We start from the raw sequence: 20001 nt of genomic DNA, 5'->3' as shown, positions 1-20001 counted from the left end.
CGTGGGCAGGAGTTTGCATTTACCACATTGGATGGCAAAATGCAGTAAGGCGTCTGGGAGCTATTTGCCTCAGCGTAGGGGTAATGAGAGGGAAAAGGCGCCTGTAAGAAAATAGGCTGTTTTCCGGACAAAGTGACAGTGGACGGAAATACAATGGATGGAGACACAAGATGAATGTGTTTCTTACAAATGTCCACTCTAATATAATGACATCATGAGGTCTTATTAAGGCCCTGGGCCACCACATTGTATCAGAGCAGAGTTTCAGCTTCTCTCCACCTTGTCATGGTTTCTCCAAGTTTCTTAAACCAGACAAGAGCGGCTCGCCATTCTTCCCAAAGATATTTGGTAATTTGATGTGAACAGTGAACTCATCTTCCCAAAATCCTCCATAGGTGTTTGGATTCATTCTCATCAAAGCATTTACTGACAGTTGTACCCTGGGAATGGGTGGCATTTTAAGAGACCACTCCCAATCAGAATAGTAATGATTCATCACAGGATAAAGATCATTGATTAGTATTGATTTGCAGTAATACTTACTTCTAAGAGGACAAGTACAATACAGAAAATAATGCAGAAATAAACAGCTGGAGCGATGGCAAGAACTACCACTACCACCTTTGCTATAATACTCGTATCACAACCTACAACATAGTTTATCACCACGACTAAGTAGTGGTGTTCACTCAAGTGGTGTCTTTACGAAAAGTTGTTCATGTGCTGGAAAGTTAATAAATAAAATCCAATTGTTTCCCTTTTTTCAATTTAACATTAGCCAGCGTGTTAACTTTTCCCTGAGTTTTAGGTCCTCATTTTTAGGTCTGTTACTAATTAGCTAACATAAACTAATGTAAGTCTATTGGCCACAATCAACCAACTAACCCACTGATATAAGATGGCACTTGTTTTAAAAACTTTAAGCCCTTATATCCTAAATCCAGCTCCAGAGACAGAGTTACATCACTGTTAGTTTTTGAGAGCAGGGCTCCATGATGTAACTTTGCCTTTATACATGTAGTGTTTCACGTCCACTTTAAGGCTACGTCCACACGTACCCGGGTATTTTTGAAAATGCCGATTTTTCTATGCATTTGCACCTTTCGTCCACACGTAAACTGCGTTTTTGGTCACTGAAAACGGAGATTTTTAAAAACTCAGTTTTTGCATTTACGTGTGGACGAGAAAAACGGAGAAAACGCAGAAACCGCAGCGTCAAAGGTGTGCGCCTTTTTTGACGTCACACTGTGCGCCACGTTATTGTTTCGGTGAAATGAATTTCTACAATACTGTTACTGTTAATTGTACTCTCTGCAGTGTTTAAATGCTTACATATACACACACAGTTACTGTCCCTCCACACATATGACTAGGTTCTGCTTCTATATCCCATCATTGTTTACTATTTCCCACCGAGGCTTCTAGACTTCTGATTGGCCAACATTTCTACAGGTTAGAAATATATCGCCACCTGTTGCTTTGGCATGTTCCTAGCAGCGTTTTCCTTCATTTCAGCATTTACGTGTGGACGGGATTATTTTTTAAAACGAAAACGGAAAATCTCCATTTTCAAAAATACCCGTGTACGTGTGGACGTAGCCTAAAGCTTTACAAAAAAGCCCCGCTAACTGTGATTATTCCTATGACATTTTTCTATCATTCTTTTTTAATCCCTTGATTCTTTTACACAATCAATATAACACAAGGGTCGGCAACCCTGGGCACGTGTGCCACAGCTGGCACGCGTGCCCAGGGTTGCCGACTGGGTTAACTGATAGCACGCACGACACGCAGTGAAATAATCTGAGAAGGTGCATTAAAAAATAAATGACCGGGCCAGCATTGCACATCGCAAATTAGCTCGCATAGACACATTAGTCGTGCCGCTTCTTGATGACGATATCTTAGCTAACAACCCCAACTACCAGATTCAACTTGTAATTGGCTAAAAATAACATAGCCTACCGATGAGAGGGATGTTGCTAGCTGGCAGTTTTTTCAAGCGACGTTGAAATTTCTACATTCCGGCCTTCAAATGCTTCAGGAGCTGTCCGCTCAGCGCAGCATCAGCACCACGGAAATACACTGATACATCCGTAGACTCGAGACTGATCAAACCAGAAAGCTTTAATGAGCAGCTGGGTTTGTCTCACATTAACTGGCTGGACAAAGAGGACATCAAAATGCAGCTGATTGAACTGAAAAGCTCGACTCTGTGGAGGTCAAAGTTTGCAGAACTACGAACGCAGCTGGAATCCATAGCTGTGCGTGTTCATGGAGCTTGCATTTTCACCTGCTGGACATCACTACCTGACAAGTTTAACTGTCTTCAGAACATTGCAGAGGCCTTATTGACAGTACTTGGCTGTACATATCTGTGTGAGCAGATTTTCTCTCACATGAGTGTACTCAGGTAGCCGTCTGAATGCTGGACACTCGGAGACCTGTGTCTCTGAGTGGGAGACCAGAGATCACATTAACACGTGTATACCTGTATTATCAAACATGCCATATTAGCCCAGTTTATTTTTCTTATCATTGTTGTGAGGAGACCATAAATAGCATTTGCATTTTCTGTTGTACAGTTAATTTGCTGTTATGAAGTTCTTGCTATGGATAAAAAAGTGTATTTTTTTGTTTCAGAATAACTGATAACTATTCACTGATAGCTGCCAACATCTGCGAACAAATATAATTCTATAAAGTTGTTCTATATAGTGTGTAACTGTTAATATAGAGCGTTATTAAATGTATTGCTAATGCAATCATATGGCACATTGACTTCTGAGGAAATTTTAGATGGCACTCATCATCAGAAAGGTTGCCTACCCCTGATATAACACATTCTTTTTTCGTGGCAATTTAACCAGTTTTCTTGTGGTTCAGCAACCCTAATTTAACAGTCATTCAGTACTGACTGTTAGAAAATAAGATTGACACCTACAGAGAAAGCATGCTAAATCCTCTTTATGTATAGCTACATAGATAAATAGATAACTGTCGCTTTGATACTAGAAAAAATGTGATCAATCTGAGTTAATTTAGATCATCCTCATCCTATGTTTTTACAAGTATGTGAGGGATACTGGAGCTAAGGATAACTTTGAGAAATGAAAATCACACAGTTTATAATTATACATTCTGGGGGAGGTTTAGCTGAGTGGTAACTCCAAGGAGTGTAATTTCTGATGCAACTCTATAAAGCTGTTTTTAAACTTTCTAAATATGATGTAAATGCTGCAGCAAATTATGATGAATTCTTGACATACTAATTCAATCCAATGCAGTAGCTTTGCATATACATAGATATTCTATGTATGTATATGTATATATAGAAAACAAACTTCGAAACCAGTGGGTGGCATCATGATGGCTAAGCATTTTGAACCTTGACATTTTCTGTTGGGTTTTTTTGGCGCTAGAAGCAGCCTTATTAGTAACAGTGGGTGGATTTATCAGTGAACTCTAGGGAGCTTGACTAGCAAGCTTGCTAGTGCAATCATTCATAAACTGTACAGTTGCAGTGCGCTGTCAACAAACATTTGCTAAATTGTTGCTTAATAGGAACTGCTAAAATACTACGATAGCATTCTCGCACACTGCAGCACAAATGTATTGGACAGGTTCGCAGCTCCAGTTAGTGGAAGGTGAGGCCTAGCAAACAGCTAGCAGCTACAGTTTCCTGTTTAAGGACACCTGTGAAACAAAGTGTCTACACCCTGAACTCCAGTAATACAAGAAAAAAATCAATCAACATACAACATATAGTTGACATGAAAGGCAACACTTCCAATATCCAGGCTAAACAAGACTACAAACGTGCTTTTTTTATGCTGTAAACCAGGGGTCCCCAATCCCAGTCCACAAGGGCCAGTGTCCCTGCAGGTTTTAGATCTCACCCTGGGTCAACACACCTGAATCACATGATTAGTTCATTACCAGGCCTCTGGAGAACTTCAAGAGGTCATTTAGCCATTTACATCAGCTGTGATGGATCAAGCACACATCTAAAACCTGCAGGGACACCGGCCCTTGCGGACTGGGATTGGGGACCCCTGCTGTAAACATTTCGAAATGGGAATCCATGGTGACTGACTCACTATTGGTGACAACTTCAAGTGGCAATCAGAAGAAGTGCAATCCTTGGCAGCTCCACAATGGCTTCATGTTTCAGCCCTGGAGACGGATGCTTGGTTGGACATGTGTTACAGGGGTGTTGTTTCCTACCAATGGTAATGTCACATATTGCATCTTTAACTTGTGCCTGTTATATTTTAGTCACAGCAATAAACATGTTCGTGCATTTATGTATCCATTCAGTGTCATAGCACAAATGTCATGAGTGCTCTCTGCTCGGTGTGGAGGAAGCTCTACAAAGTGTTCACATGGGGGTAAAATCTAGAGCCCCATGTGAAGACTGACAAACGATGGATCAGATGGTTGTAAGGGTGGCCCCTGGGCTCCACAGCTAGAGAAACAGATCTCTAGTCCCTGCCAGGCAGTCCCAGATGGGTTTTCAGTCAACACATACACAGACACACAGAGCTTCAGAAAGATATAGTTTGATACCCATTAGCATGTAATTTGATTGCATATGCTCCAACACACACATTTTTTTTATATGTGTATGTGAAGACATCCGATGGCTGATGAATAATGTGTTCTCAAGCGTACCCTAATGTTAACCATCACAACTCTATATCTGAACCCTAATTCTAAACAAAACTCAACCCTTGAGTGCATAGCGAACACAAAAATGGTGGCAATAGTCTTGATTTTTTTTTTTCAATTCAATTCAGTTTTATTTAAACAGCACTGAATCACAACATCAGTCGCCTCCAGGCACTTTATATTGTATGGTAGACCCTACAATAATATATATACAGAGAGTGAGCAAGCACTTCGGCGACAGAGGGAAGGAAAAACTCCCTCTGTGATATGGGTCAGTGTGTAGTTCATAATCCTCACTGAGGCATACAAACAAACTCTTTCTGTATTGTGAACACATTCACTGAATACAAATTAATCACAGCAGAGTTGCCAACACTTTATAATGGGTTTAATAATTATCGCTATTTGCATTTCTCGTTATTTTTCTGCATTTCCATTCTGAGCCATGAAATAAATTATAAAGCTGTAACAGATTCATGTATGTGGTTGCAGTAATGGCAATCTCAGTAGTAAGCTCTATGCACTTATGATTGTGAAAAAGCAGAAGCTACCATCACAGCAGGAAGCTCCACAGAGTTGTCATTGCTTCCCTTTCTGACATTGGCCCAGAGGGGATTTCTGTCTCTGGTTGGAATTGAACCAACTACCTTTTATTTGTAATGCAAATGGGTAAACCACTATACTATGTGGTCACCAAGTTGGATGTGACAGCACACAATAAAAAAATAGTAGTTTATTAGGATGACAAATTCCTAAACAGCTGTTCATACAAATATAGCTGACTCCTCAGCTGACCTTGACTAAGTAGTTTGTGATCAGACCATTTGATTTAACTCTTTTGTTTGTCTGAATGCCCATTTGTAAGAATGTAAACAGATGCTGCAGTGCCTGGTTGCTGTTTTTTTTTTTTTTTCAGCTGTAGACGTTAGAAGGTCAACTAAATGTGTGTTGTCACCTGAAACAATTTTTGTGCAGTTTTTTAAGAAGGTATGATGTCGCCACTTTAGCAGCCAACAGGGTGTTCTAGTAAGAAAAAGAAATTAAAAACAAACAGACCAAAGAAAAGACTTGTTCACACTATCATGGCTACTGGTTTCTAGTGGGATTCCCCCAGTAGAAAAATCTGAGTTTTATACTTAGTAGCCAACCTTCTCCAGAAAGAGAGCTCTTTCTTAAGTTTGATCCCAAACAAATCTTCCAGCATGTAGAACGCCCTCCTGATATTAGTAGTAGTTTTCCTCTTGTGGTCAAATTCTTGTTTGCCCAGATATTTACACATTTGTACGCACAAAAAAACCATTTAAATACCTTTGAGAGTATTCAGAATTACACATAATATATTTTATACATTTGTTCGTCTGAGTTTACTCTTGTTTTACAATTTTGCGACCAGTGTCACGCCATTAAACAAGGCCTTTAGGTACATTAAAATCCTTTTAAACATTGAGAGAACAGGAAAAAAGTTTTAAGTGCTTAGTTTTCCTGCGTGTCTTCTGCGCTGATGGATTGTGTTTATACTGTCATCTGTGCTGTCAACCAACATGAATTAAGGATTTGAACAAGAAGGCTGCTGTTCAGCTCAGTGTCACTCTTTGTATTTTAATATGTTGTTATCCCAGGTGGGAGCGGAGTGTGTGTGTGTGTCTGTGTTGTTGTCAATGTACAACATGAATGCTGCATTGGCATGTGCGTTGTGCATTGTGTGGAGCATCCCTTCCCAATGTGTGAACTCGAATCGATATATTTAGGTTTTGTCTTAGCAGCATATTTCTGGTCTCCTGCACTTAAAGAGCTATTCAATGGAAATGTGTTTCTCCTTTATTAGGAAACGTGTAGCCGTCTGAATAATGCATCCTGAACACTGCCTCTTTATGGCAGCATACTGAGCAATGTTCAAGGCCAGGCGGTTTTGAATTCATCGCCCTGTATGCTGTTAAATATACATGAAAAGTGAAGTGGCTTTCTTTGTGAATTATATTTCGTAAAGTGGTAAAAAGCTGCCACTGATTTCAGTGGACAAAAATACTGGGTATTCAGGTGTTCACAGGGATTTGCATGACAAGCAATTTTAGCCATGCTGATTGCACGCCAACTCCTTTGGCAGGCAAATATATATCTGTTTAGTTTGACCTAAAGTAACTTAAGTAACTGAACCACAAAAAGCAAAGGATAAATAAAGATACTTTGACATGTTAATATTTAAAAGGACATTTATATGTATTTTAATATTTAACAATTATGACAATAACAATAACAACGAAACTCTGCCAGCAATATGAAATAACCATTATGATGTAAAGCTCTCCGTATTATGAATTGGTGGAATTGCATATAAGCAGATTTTTAATGGGTAAATATATGTTGGGTTAGGGTTTAAATGCTAACAATGAAGTGTTTTCCTGCACTGTTGGGAATTAAAATGATAATGTGGCATCTGCTCACCAACTGCCATTGTGTTTAATTAAATATAGTTCTGGACTATCACTCAGTCCTTGTCTTAAAGCAAATGCCACTCACCCAATATCTGATAACAATGGTCCCAAATAATGCAACAAGGAGACATAAGCCTGCTGAAAAGGTCTTTAACTTTAGCAATCGATTTTTCTCCTATTTCTCTCTGTCCTGTAGCTGGTGCTGCCAGAGTACTCCATCCATGTGTTGTTCTGCATCATGTTCCTGTGTGCTCAGGAGTGGCTGACTGTGGGCCTCAACATTCCCCTGCTCTTCTACAACACGTGGAGGTAACTATCCAATCCATCGTCCCGTGTGTATCTGTGTGAATGTGTACACTTTGCCCTGATTTTTCAGATGGCATCTTATTGGCTAAGGTTGTTTTGACCCAAAGACATTTGCATTAAAAGATGAGGCTTATGATTCAGATATTTTATTTTATTTATAAGAAAATCTGTTAGCAAGAGACTCAAGCAATGAATTTTTCACCTAACATATACAATATATGTAGCCAGACATTAATGTTTTATTTCAGCACTATTTGAAGTGAATCCCTTATCCCGCTGTTATAAATACTTACTACTGCACAATATATGTATAAATCCTGAGATGGAAACAATAACCAACAGATGTACTTTTTCTATCATTTGAGCAAAATTTCTCTGTAAACTACTTATACCGAGCCGTTAAAGAGATCTAAATAAATGATAACTGTATTGCGCAATAGTGGCAATACAACATGAATAAAAATGCTACTTAATGCTATAAACCTCTTTTATGTTAATGCACAATTTTGAACCATTGCTTAAGAAGAAGTCTTATAGTTTACTACTTTAATTCTAGAACCCTTTTTTCTGTCTGGATGTACTCAAAGTACTTCTCTGTAGATGTCTTTGTGAAGCGTTTGGGCAGTTTTAAATCTCCTATCTAACGAATGTCATAAGATCTATAACTTTGCTTTAATGGTCACCAGGGATATTAAAAAAATACATATACAGGGTTTTCAAAACCTGACTGCTTATTAACAGCTCAGTACAGAGTGCCAGTTCATCCTACCAGAGCCGAATAAATGCCATGCAAATTCACATTACGAATACATTTATCCAAGAAAAATTAAAAGTAAACTTACCTCTTATTATTATGGTAAGGAATGATAGCAAGTAGATGTGGCCTTGACCACACAGTTAAAACTACCTTGAACCACAACTCCATACCCCAAAAATCTTAAACAACAGTCAAACAGTTAACAATGATCTGAAACCAAATCGTGTTCTGTTGTTTGACTTTTGTGGTAATCACAGTTTGTCTATAATGAACGCCACATTCAAAAATAAGAGTATTCATAAGTGCACGTGGCACCAGGAGAACCTAAGCTTAAGGTTAATGATCGAGTTTGTAATTGTATTATCAGATCTTCACGCATATGTTCTAGACACGTGAGTGAAGAGAGGAGCAGAGGTGTCAGCTGCAGGGGAGAATACTGGACAGGACTGACACATCCAGATGTGAATAGTGAGGATGTGCTGGCCCCGGTCTGCAGGATCTTCAACTCCCACCTCTGATAGAACTTTGAAAACATTCTGACAGAGGCTTGGTACGTTGAGTCTGAATGGACCATCTTCAGCACCTCTATTGCAGAGGTGACTTGAGGCTGTATGTTATGCTCCATGTTTTGGCTGTAATCTCCAGATGGTGGACACTGGAGGTGAAGAGAGCTGTCAAGCTGGAGAAGTGGTCCTGTTGAGCATGGCAACTTATGTGATTCCAGAGTGCAGCTCAAGGCAAAAACTCCAGTTAGGCACTAGCTCAGGGAAGGGGAAGGAGCTCCCTATCCACATTGTATACAGTAGGAATGGGACTCTGCTAACCTCAACCTCAAGAACATAGTCAAATGATTGAAGAAATACTTTGAGCATCTCTTCAATCCCACTGGCACTACTTCGTAGTGGAAGCAGAGTGTGGAGACGAAGAAGCTGATTCACCCTTCACTGGAGGTGAAGTCACTGATGCAGTTAATCAACTCCTTGGTGGATGAACTCCTGAGGTGAATGAGATTAACCCTGAGTTTCTCAAGGTTCTGGATGTTGTGAACTGTCAGGGCGGACACCCCTCTGCAACACTGTGTGGATGGTGCCTCTGGATTGGCAGACTGAGGTGGTGGTTCCCCTCTTCAAGAAGGGGGATTGGAGAGCATGTTTCAACTTTAAGTGTATCATACTTCTCAGCTTGACTGGGAAAGTCTATGCTAGGGTACAGGTGAGGAGAGTCCATCTGTTAGTTGAACCAGCAATTCTGGAAGAACAATGCATGCTGGTCATTAAACACTGCACCAGTTCTTCATCCTGTGTAGGATATTTCAGGGTGCTTGGGAGTTTGCCTAACCAGTTTATATGTGTTTTGTGGAGAATGCATAAAACTGTGTCCCCCATGGTGTCCTGAGGGAGTCACAGCAGTATGGCTACAGGCTAGCCGATCCCTGTTCAACCATGGCCAGAGCTATAGCTCAATTGCCAGCAATAAGTTGGACTGCTGGAAATTGGACTGCTCTCTGTCACTAATTCTATTCATAATTTCTGTGTATGGAACTTCTAAACACAGAAAATGAGTGAAAGAAGTCTGGTTCAGTAATCACAGTGGTCATATCTGTGCTTTATCGATGAGATGGTTATGTTGGTTTCGTTGAGCAATGACCTCCAACTTGCACTGGGGCAATTTCTGGCCTGAGATTTGTGGCCAAAAAACGGCCTTGTGCTCCCTTTTTCTTGGACCACATTAAACACTCTCCTGATGATTTTATCGACTCAGTTGCTAGTTTAAGTCATTGATAAAACAGCAAGATTTTTAAGGGTAATTGTGAGTGTCAGAAAGGAGGGTAAACCAAAGTATGCTGATTGGCTAGTGACCGTCACAAATTTTTAGAGATGGCTAGTATGGGACTTCACAAATTAGTGGATAACATAATGCTTGCTACGTTCAGATTTTCTATTTTCTTTCTATTTTAGTCCATGATTAAATACTGCTTTTTGCAGCACACTTCAGAACCCTCACTTCATCACCTGAACAGAGTTTAATAGTCAGAAATGAAAAATCATGTTATACCGTGATACCATGATATTGCCTAAGCATAATTGACCAGATTTTTGAGAACATCGGTTTTGTATAAGCAAATCCATATTTGTTGCAAGTACATTTTTCTTTGCTTTTCAAGACTCTTAAATGCAGAGTCTAAAAGATGAGTCACCACTCAGTGATTTTCATGTTTCCTTTGCTGCTCCCTCTTATCTGTTGTCATTTTTGTTGCTGGTCCTCCCGCTGGTTAGTGGGATAGAAATGGACTGCTGGCAGCATCATTGGTTCAAGCTCGTGTGCTCAGCTGGTTGAAGTTACAGAAGAAGAGGAGAGGAAAGAAGAGAAAACATTTTGCTATCTCATTAACTGCAGAGTTTGCAGATGCCCACCAGCTACTGATGTGTGAGCTGAAAGATGAGTAGACAGGGAAAGGAAGATGGGGAGAAAGTAGGGATTGGCAGGAAGTAGAACAGAGAAAGTGAGTGAGTGATGGGTGAAAGATCTATTATTGACAGGGTGATTCAGAGGAGAGTGAGGGATGGCGAGAGGACAGTAGGCTGTGGATGGGGGAGTGAATGTATTACTAACTACTGTAATGAGATTTCTCATAAAAACAGCTGATAGTAAGCTTTTTACCAATACTTAAAGATGGCTTGGAACAGTTAACCATGTCATGGTTAACTTTCATGTCAGGTAGTTTCAAGTTTCTTTTGAGATTCTCAAAAAACCTAATTAGTCTATCTAAATTCTAAAATCTTGGATCTTATTCTAGTCACGTGGTGGGAGAATTACAAATTTTCAACATTTGCAATTTAACCCCCAGAAAGCGTAAAGTATTTAGCTAGGATCTTAGACTGAGTCTGTAGAGAGAAAAGAAATAACTGGAGAAGGTTTAATTTTGTAACAAATAATCTTCAAATGTCAGAATTCTTGTAACTTAGTTGAAATAATCTCTAGGACTGCCTGTCTACTTTTCAAATTATCCTTTGGATGTTAAAGTCACAGTACAAAAGTAGATCTACATATGCTACAAGGAACATTAAGGCCTCGGTAGAGCAACCGTAATTACATACAGCCTGCAGTGATGTAACTGACAACTTGTCCATTCGTGAGGGATATTTTCTTGATTATTTAAAAACTAGTTTAGCATGCAATAATATCAATGTAGGGAGTTGTAGAGGGAATTCCAAGACAGCCTGGCCACTGTAGTGTTGTTAAAATTCTTTGCTTGCCAGCTGAATCCTTCCCAAAGAGTGTGTCTGTGTGTGTGAGTTAGAGAGCAAGCGAGAGAGTGCTGTTTGTTATGTGTGAACAAAATTATTAACACCAAACATCTCTATGTCTAGCATAAAGGAAGAAGTGTGTCTCAAATGTTTTCATGTCTCATCTGTCACCTTTACTCTAGGGACTTCCATTTATTATTCAATTATTAATGATATTTTTAGTATGTAAATTAGATATTTAGTAGACTCTTAATGATTACCCAGACATGTTCACCTCATCCTCAGTAATGTATAGTTGGGACATGTACAGTGACTCATTACTGAACCCTTGTGTGGTGCTCATTTTCAAATGCATTGTTGAATATTTCATATATGCATGACATATCAGCAAACATATGTAAATATGTGAATTTACAATGTAATTCATTTTTGACACCTAAATGTACAACCATCTCCCAGTTGTAAATGGCAAATATACATGGATTACCATAAAGTATGAACATAAGCCATCTGTTAGCTTTGGTTCGAAGCAGAAATACCAGTTAAATGGTAAATGGCCTGTATTTGTATAGCGCTTTTCTAGTCTCTAAGGACCCCAAAGCACTTTACACATCCAGTCATCCACCCATTCACACACAGGTGATGGCAAGCTACATTGTAGCCACAGCCACCCTGGGGCGCACTGACAGAGACGAGGCTGCCGGACACTGGCGCCACCGGGCCCTCTGACCACCACCAGTAGGCAATGGCTGAAGTGTCTTGCCCAAGGACACAACGACCGAGACTGTCCAAGCCAGGGCTCGAACTGGCAACCTTCCGATTACAAGGTGAACTCCCAACTCTTGAGCCACATAATGATGGCAGCTTCCTGGTTGGACTTCATTTCCCATTAAATCCTGCAAAACACAGCAGGAGACAGAAAAATAACCTGAAGCCAACTCTCTTATTGCAACTGGTCTGGTGCATTGTTACACAGCATTCCATGTTACAGATTGCTGTGCATTTATATCAGTTCTGGTGTCGTTTAAGGGCAAATTACCCCATCGACAATGTGCATCAGTAATAGCTCTCCCTTAAAGCAACAGGCAGCAATTCCTTCCTCATGTCTCGCTTCCTGTATAGAATATTTTTTCCATGTCATAATTTGAACAGCCATCCTGAAGTAGGTCTCACTGGAAAGCTCCAGGAAACATCTTACAATTCCCCTATCACACTAAGTTTTGTGTTCTGATTACACTGCACATCTTCTTTGTACACAGCTTTAAGGAAGAGAACTGTTAGTGTTCACAAGTATTGGTTATGTTAAAAGCACAGCATTGGGATGTGTAGATGTTGGGTTGAATTTTCTCTTTATTTTGTGAATCAGTCAGTAGGTCTCAGTTGAAGAAAGGAAAAATTAGTGGAAAATTCATAATAAAGTTTATATATTTAATCTGAATTTATTGTTAGCTTAATGAGCTAACTGAGTTGAAAAACACCAGCCCTGATACTTTTAGAAGTGCATAACAGACCTGGGTGAAAATATATTTGAATATCTATTCAAATATGATGTCATATTTTGCTCACTTTGTTGAAAATGGGAATTCCTGCAAGATAAGTCAAATTTCCTGGGATATTTCCAGAGTCAAGTAGCTGCTAAACCTTGCCTCCCTTTCACAGCTAGCACTGCTTTCCTACAATAATATGTAAAAATGTAACACTATTAATAACAGTAAATCAAGGTCAGATTTCTTCCCAGCGTAGAGTGATTAGGAACATCCATTTAAGCTTTCGTCAATGTTGTTAACTATCACGTCATAGCAGATCATTGTTTTCTAGCTAGCTTATTAGCATTAACACTAGTTAGCATTCTTTATTGAATTATTAGGTGCTGGACTATCATGTATCAGCTCTGCCATATCTATAAAAAAAAAATCATCTTTTATTTTTATATGAATCACACTGGAAATGCTCACTCTGAGGCCGTGTAAAAATTACCAAATGGCAGAATACATGAATTTTGAAGCAGTAGTGGTTTTGACTTCCTCAGTAGATAATTTGCACATTTGTTAAAATTCTCTTAATGTTTTCTTCAAAAAACTTTGGATGCTAGCTGTATAAACTCATTTATAAATGTGTTTTACTTTAAGGATCTTATTATTTAACTCCAGCATTAAAAAGAGAAAAAATGCAACCAGTAAATAACTCTGACCCATCATGCTCGACTAGTTTCTAATCTTTTAGGTACCTTTTGATAAATGCCTTGATTTTTAAAGGTTGTGAGCAAGCTAGAATGTATCATTTGCTGCTAATAGGGCAGATAAAGTCCAAACGCTTGACAGGTTTTTCATAGCTAGAATTAGTTGTTAAACCATGAGCAATCACTATGAAGGGGAAAGGTTTATCAAAAGATTTGTTTCCATTAACATATTCAACTGCGATTTCACCCACGTCTTCTGCATGATGGTGTACCTCAAAACTCATCATGCCATCTTTTTCCATGCTGTCTTCTCCTCCACTTCCACCCATCATCTCTCCCACATGTCCCACCCCTTCTCACGTGGTCTGGAATGGGTCAACTACCCGTGGTGTGGTCTTTGCCCTCTGTGGTAGGTACTTCCATTCCCCAACGGACACTAAGGAGCTGCTGTACGACCCAGCGTCGGTGATGAATGGCGACACACTCAAGTTCTGCCTGAAGGAGGCCTGGTGCAAGCTGTCCTTCTTCGTCCTTTCCTTCTTCTACTATCTCTACTGGTGAGCACAGGGCAGGTGGTATGGGGAGATAATTGGATTACATGTAAATAGTTTGCATTAATCTAATTACAACACATAAATAAGCAGTAAAACTGAACTGAAGCTACTTTTTAAAAAAGCTTGGGGAGAAAAGGATCAGTTGATGAGGTGTTTGACTTCCGCCCGGACTAAACATCAGCAGGTCATGTAACATTGGTTTGATTTCCCAACTGATGAAGCAATGTGAGTGCAAATCACTGAATAAAGTAACCATTTCTCCAGCAATCACATGCAACTCCCTGTACTCATATGACTTTGTGAAGTCCAGTTTGCTATGTCAGGCTAGTAATACTGCTAATGCATGTGATGTTAAGAGAATTTGATTCTTTACTTCACTGACAAGCACCACAATAATGCTGTGTGTAGCTGATGGGTAAAACTACTACATACTGGTTCAAATGTTGTTTGTGTGCAACAAGATAATTGATAATATTGATGATATATTCACATGTCTATTGTTGTATAATTTGTCTGCCATGTCCTGATGTTACTGCTAAAATCAATTTTCTTGTTCATGTCTAACGATGCTGTTATTATTAACCACGGATTCTTGTTCCATGTGTCATGTGGGTGCTGCAGTGTGTGGAACCTGGAAATATCCCTCTAATAGGTCTTATCAGTGGAAACACTTAAAGGTACAATCCTTATATTTTTTGATATTTCATTCTATGATAGTATATTGAGGCAGAACAGCATTGTTGAGAAGAAATCTTGACCATATGACCACCCCAGTATTTGCCCTTTTCTCAATCTTGATATGTTGGACTGTGAATGGCTGTTGTGGTTATATGGATTTGATGATTTTGACCAGACTACATCATTTTTTCCAGTTCTAGTTATAGAACTCAGAAGACGGTTTTCGATGACAACTAAAGAAGGATTGCAACTTTAACATGGAGCTGCTCTTGTATGTGTGTGATAATGCCGCAACTTAACATTGCAGCAAGGTCCTCATCTTGTAGAAAAATGCCATTTACGTATCTGCTTGGGGTATAACTACTTTGCTAACAGCAATGTTTATCGCAGCAATACCACACAGGTAGAAAAGCAACATCATGAGAGTGTTGAACTTAGACTCTCGCACAAAATCCTGATGTTTGTTTTTGAGAATGGCTGCAATTACTCAACATATTTTAGAGATATGAGGCGGTACTTATTGTCCTTAAATTTCCAAACACATTGAGCTATTTAAACACAGTCTATTTAAAGTTTCAATACATGACCCCTGGGTAAATGTATACCACAGGCATGTGATTAATTGGATTTTTAAGGACGTGTGCAGCATTTTGCCAATGCAGGCCTAATTTGGGAGGAAATATTAAATATCACTTCTTGCCCTTCCTGCCCTAATGCAGGACACATGGCATGAACCTAGTTATATCCAATAAGAAAAAACTAATCTCAAAATTTTTTCAGTTTTAAAATATATCCAAGATCACAAAGGCAGTTGGATTGTAATGCATTCCCTCCTGGCATGAAAAAGAAAAAGAGCTAATGTGTTACGCTCACATGTATCCCATTCATTTTCATACCAGAGCCTACATCAGTCAGTAGATGGAGTAACTTGTGTGGAAGGTTCAACCAACAGAGGGTGTCTTTATTAAATAATATTACAGTATAGGGACAAACATTTATAGCAAAATTGGTTGGCTATCAAAAATGTATCATCATTTTTAAAATAACTGAATTAGGTGCCTATTGTTATAAAGACAGCGTTCATCTTAAAGTTTAATCATCTTGCTTTTTCATCTCACTTCATCCTGTCCTGTTCTAGCTCATATTGGACTGATCTGCAGCAGCAGCAGGTATTCTACAATACAAGGTGATGGTGCATTCACTTTCAAATCTAAAGCCAAAGACATATTGAAGAGAATTTGTCCTTGCCTCTTTTCCGCCCAAGATTTTTTGTGTGATTTCTGTAGCGACTTGCTGACCTTTATGATCCTCCCTGTTTCTACACTCTTGATCAAGGGTCCAAGGATTAAACAGTTTGTTTGTTACAGCATCAGGAAGTTCTGCTGAAAGCAAAGCAAGCCAGATTTGAGTAGTTTCAATCCGGTTGCATTTGGGTAAAATGCTACCCCTTTCCCAATGGCTAGCCTAAGAGGGAATGTATGAGGGAGAAATCTGTTACTATATTTTGAATGGCACTGGCTTATTAGAAATCAAATTGCACAAATTATGCATCAGCCAAAAGAATAAAACCTCACGAAACTATTACATTAATTTGTTTAAGTCCCCAGTACAACTGCAACAACGGATTCTTGAGGCTAATAAAGTTTCCACATCTTCATGCCTACAAGGTGAGTGCGTGTAACATAAATTCATTGCCAATTAGATGAGTAGCAATTCTAAAACGGAGACTTTTTTCAGCCCTTTTGTAGTTACAAAAAAGAAGGGCTGGTGTTAACTGGTCAACAGCCTTAACACTGGCATGTAACACTCTATAAGCAGGACTTATACAATGTTACAAAATTTATTTTTTCCACTTAAAATAGGATTTCAACACACATAAGCATCCACTAAAGCAAGGTTTTATCTCCTAATTATGACTTATGAATCTCAAAATTACCAGAAAAAAAGGACATACTCTTCTTTTAAACAAATGCCATAAATATCTGGCAACTGAGAAGACTGCTGGACTTTTGGGTGAAGAATCTTGTCTCATTCTGGTCCAATATCATATTCTAGCTGCTCAACAGCCCTGTGTCTTCTTTGTTGTATTTTTCACATCATGATACACCAAATGTTTTCAACTGGTTGACAACCTAGATTGTAGGCAGGCTAGTTCAGCAACCGACTCTTCTGTTGTAATAGACCCAGTATTGTGTTTACCATTGTCTTGCTGGGATTTGCAAGGCCTATACATAATCTTGAGAAATTTTCACAAATATGAACTAAAAAGTGCAAAATTCATGTTGAAACATGTCTTAAACTAAGCGGGGGATTAACTTGAACTGACATCAATAATGAGAACATCAATAATATTATATTGATCTTGCAATTTTTTTCTTGTTATGTAAGGTTTGAATTTTATCAAATAAATTTTTTTTCCATTTAGAGCTCTTGCTACATACTTGAAAGGATGGCCCTTTCAACAGAAATCACACTTCAGCTTTGTTTTAATGATTAAAAATAACAAATTCAAAGAGTAAACTCTAATTTTATATAACTATTGTGATGGTCTGCAAAAAGAATTCATGAGGTTGAATTGAAAGTGAAGCAGCCTGAAACCAGATCTGTGCAGCTTGTACCTGTTTCCGCGACCCTCCTTTCTCCACTGCTCCCCAAACCAAACCGCACTCATCTGCATCTGTGACCTTCACACCTTTGCAATCAATCATGCTAACACACACACACACACACACACGGAAATCCCAGTGTATTGTATGCATATAATGAAATTGTGCATGCTGTGCAGGCACAAATGAACACACAGCTCCACCTGAGCACTCACCTTCACACCTGGGAAATGGATAATTCAAAAATCCTTTCTGGTTGCTTGGTGGAGCTTAGCCTGTGCAGATGATCCGCTGTAGTTACTCTGTAACACATGATTTTGTCCATCTGGACACAGTGGGAGGCTAGATGCATTGAAGGGCACTGAGTGAACAGATACTTCTCAGATGTCTACATCTGTGCCTTCATATTTACTTTACAGAGATACATTATCAGACAACACAAGATTACCAAACAGTAAAATGTGTTATAACGAAGCTGGCTTACTTCACAAATTGAAAGATAACGCACCTGCTAGTTTCCTCACTCCTGCCTAGCTTGTTTTCTGTCTTAGACCCAGGTGAGTTACGTGCTTTCTCACCTTCCTCAATCTCCTGACACCGGATGGTAATGAAGTCATGCCTGACAAATGGAGTCCCCTTCCTTTGGACTGTGACCTTTGACCTCAACCCTCAAACTTCTGACCTTCTTTCTTCCCTCTCTCCTCGTGTAATTTCTGTCACAGGGATGCTGTGTGGAATGTGGTGCACTACACTAACAAACACTTTCCCTTCCTGCAAGATCAATACAGGTTTTGTATCTTTCCTCAGCTTGGGTTTACCCCTGTGCACTGAAACACTGGGCCTTGGCATGCTGTTGCCTGCATATTCTACAAATCTGACCTTTTGTTTAAAAAGAAAAATCACGAATGCTGTTCTTCTGATCTTCCTGTGGCATGAAAGTTTTGCTTTTGTGTCAGCCGTACACTCAGAACATATACAAGTTTAACATTGGCTCAGAGATATTAAGTTAATAGAACATGAAATAACCCAATTCAATTCACTTCAATTTATTTATATAGCGCCAAATCACAACAGCAGTCGCCTCAAGGCGCTTTATATTGTACAGTAGATACAGAGAAAAACCCAACAATCATATGACCCCCTATGAGCAAGCACTTTGGCGACAGTGGGAAGGAAAAACTCCCTTTTAACAGGAAGAAACCTCCTGCAGAACAAGGCTCAGGGAGGGGCGGCCATCTGCTGCAACCGGTTGGGGTGAGAGAAGGAAAACAGGATGAAAGACATGCTGTGGAAGAGAGACAGAGATTAATAACAGATATGATTCAATGCAGAGAGGTCTATTAACACATAGAGAGTGAGAAACTTGACTGGAAAGGAAAAACTCAATGCATCATGGGAATCCCCCGGCAGCCTACGTCTATTGCAGCATAACTAAGGGAGGATTCAGGGTCACCTGGTCCAGCCCTAACTATATGCTTTAGCAAAAATGAAAGTTTTAAGCCTAATCTTAAAAGTAGAGAGAGTGTCTGTCTCCTGAATCCAAACTGGAAGCTGGTTCCACAGAAGAGGGGCCTGAAAACTGAAGGCTCTCCCTTCCATTCTACTTTTAAATACTCTAGGAACAACAAATAGGTCTGCAGTGCGAGAGCGAAGTGCTCTAATAGGGTGATATGGTAATACAAGCTTCTTAAGATAAGATGGGGCCTGATTATTTAAGACCTTTTATGTGAGGAGCAGGATTTTTAATTCAATTCTGGATGTAACAGGGAGCCAATGAAGGGAAGCCGAAACAGGAGAAATATGCTCTCTCTTTCTAGTCCCTGTCAGTACTCTTGCTGCAGCATTTTGGATTAGCTGAAGGCTTTTCAGGGAGTTTTTAGGACATTCTGATAATAATGAATTACAGTAGTCCAGCCTGGAAGTAACAAATGCATGAACTAGTTTTTCAGCATCACTCTGAGACAGAATATTTCTAATTTTAGAGATGTTGCACAAATGGAAGAAAGCAGTCTTACATATTTGTTTAATATGTGCATTGAAGGACATGTCTTGGTCAAAAATGACTCCAAGGTTCCTCACAGTATAACTGGAGGCCAAGGTAATGCCATCCAGAGTAAGAATCTGGTTAGATACCATATTTCTAAGATTTTCAGGGCCGAGTAAAATAACCTCAGTTTTATCTGAATTAAGAAGCAGAAAGTTAGCGGCCATCCAGGTCTTTATGTCTTTAAGACATTCCTGCAGTTTAACTCATTGGTGTGTGTTATCTGGCTTCATGGACATATAGAGCTGGGTGTCATCTGCATAGCAGTGTAAATGTATGCTATGTCTTCTAATGATACTGCCTAAGGGAAGCATGTATAATGTAAACAGAATTGGTCCTAGCACTGAACCCTGTGGAACACCATAATTGACCTTAGTGTGTGAAGAGAACTCTCCATTTACATGCACAAATTGGAGTCTATTAGATAGATATGACACAAACCACTGCAGCGCAGTACCTGAAATATCTACAGCGTGCTCTAATCGCGCTAAAAGAATATTATGGTCAACAGTATCGAACGCTGCAC

General features: G+C 39.3%; 1 protein-coding gene across 5 annotated transcripts in view; it reads left to right on the top strand.

Annotated features, from left to right (window-relative positions):
* The window catches only part of cnih3 (cornichon family AMPA receptor auxiliary protein 3), a 142309-nt gene that overhangs the window by 110624 nt on the left and 11684 nt on the right, over positions 1 to 20001 (top strand). For 2 of the 5 annotated variants that reach the window (XM_040028400.1, XM_040028393.1), the window contains exons 4-6: positions 7300 to 7412; positions 14004 to 14150; positions 14769 to 14824. In XM_040028400.1, the coding sequence (XP_039884334.1) occupies positions 7300 to 7412; positions 14004 to 14150; positions 14769 to 14796 (288 nt within the window). In that variant the 3' untranslated portion in view covers positions 14797 to 14824. Of the gene's footprint in view, positions 1 to 7299; positions 7413 to 14003; positions 14151 to 14768; positions 14825 to 15963; positions 18318 to 20001 lie in introns of those variants that run through there. The other 3 variants (XM_040028409.1, XM_040028410.1, XM_040028403.1) reach the window with 3 other exon arrangements.

The sequence above is a fragment of the Simochromis diagramma genome, unplaced genomic scaffold, assembly GCF_900408965.1.
Source record: "Simochromis diagramma unplaced genomic scaffold, fSimDia1.1 OVJJ01000746.1, whole genome shotgun sequence".
NCBI lineage: Eukaryota > Metazoa > Chordata > Actinopteri > Cichliformes > Cichlidae > Simochromis > Simochromis diagramma.
The sequence above is the reverse complement of the archived record's forward strand: the minus strand, read 5'-3'. Positions and strand labels throughout refer to the sequence as shown.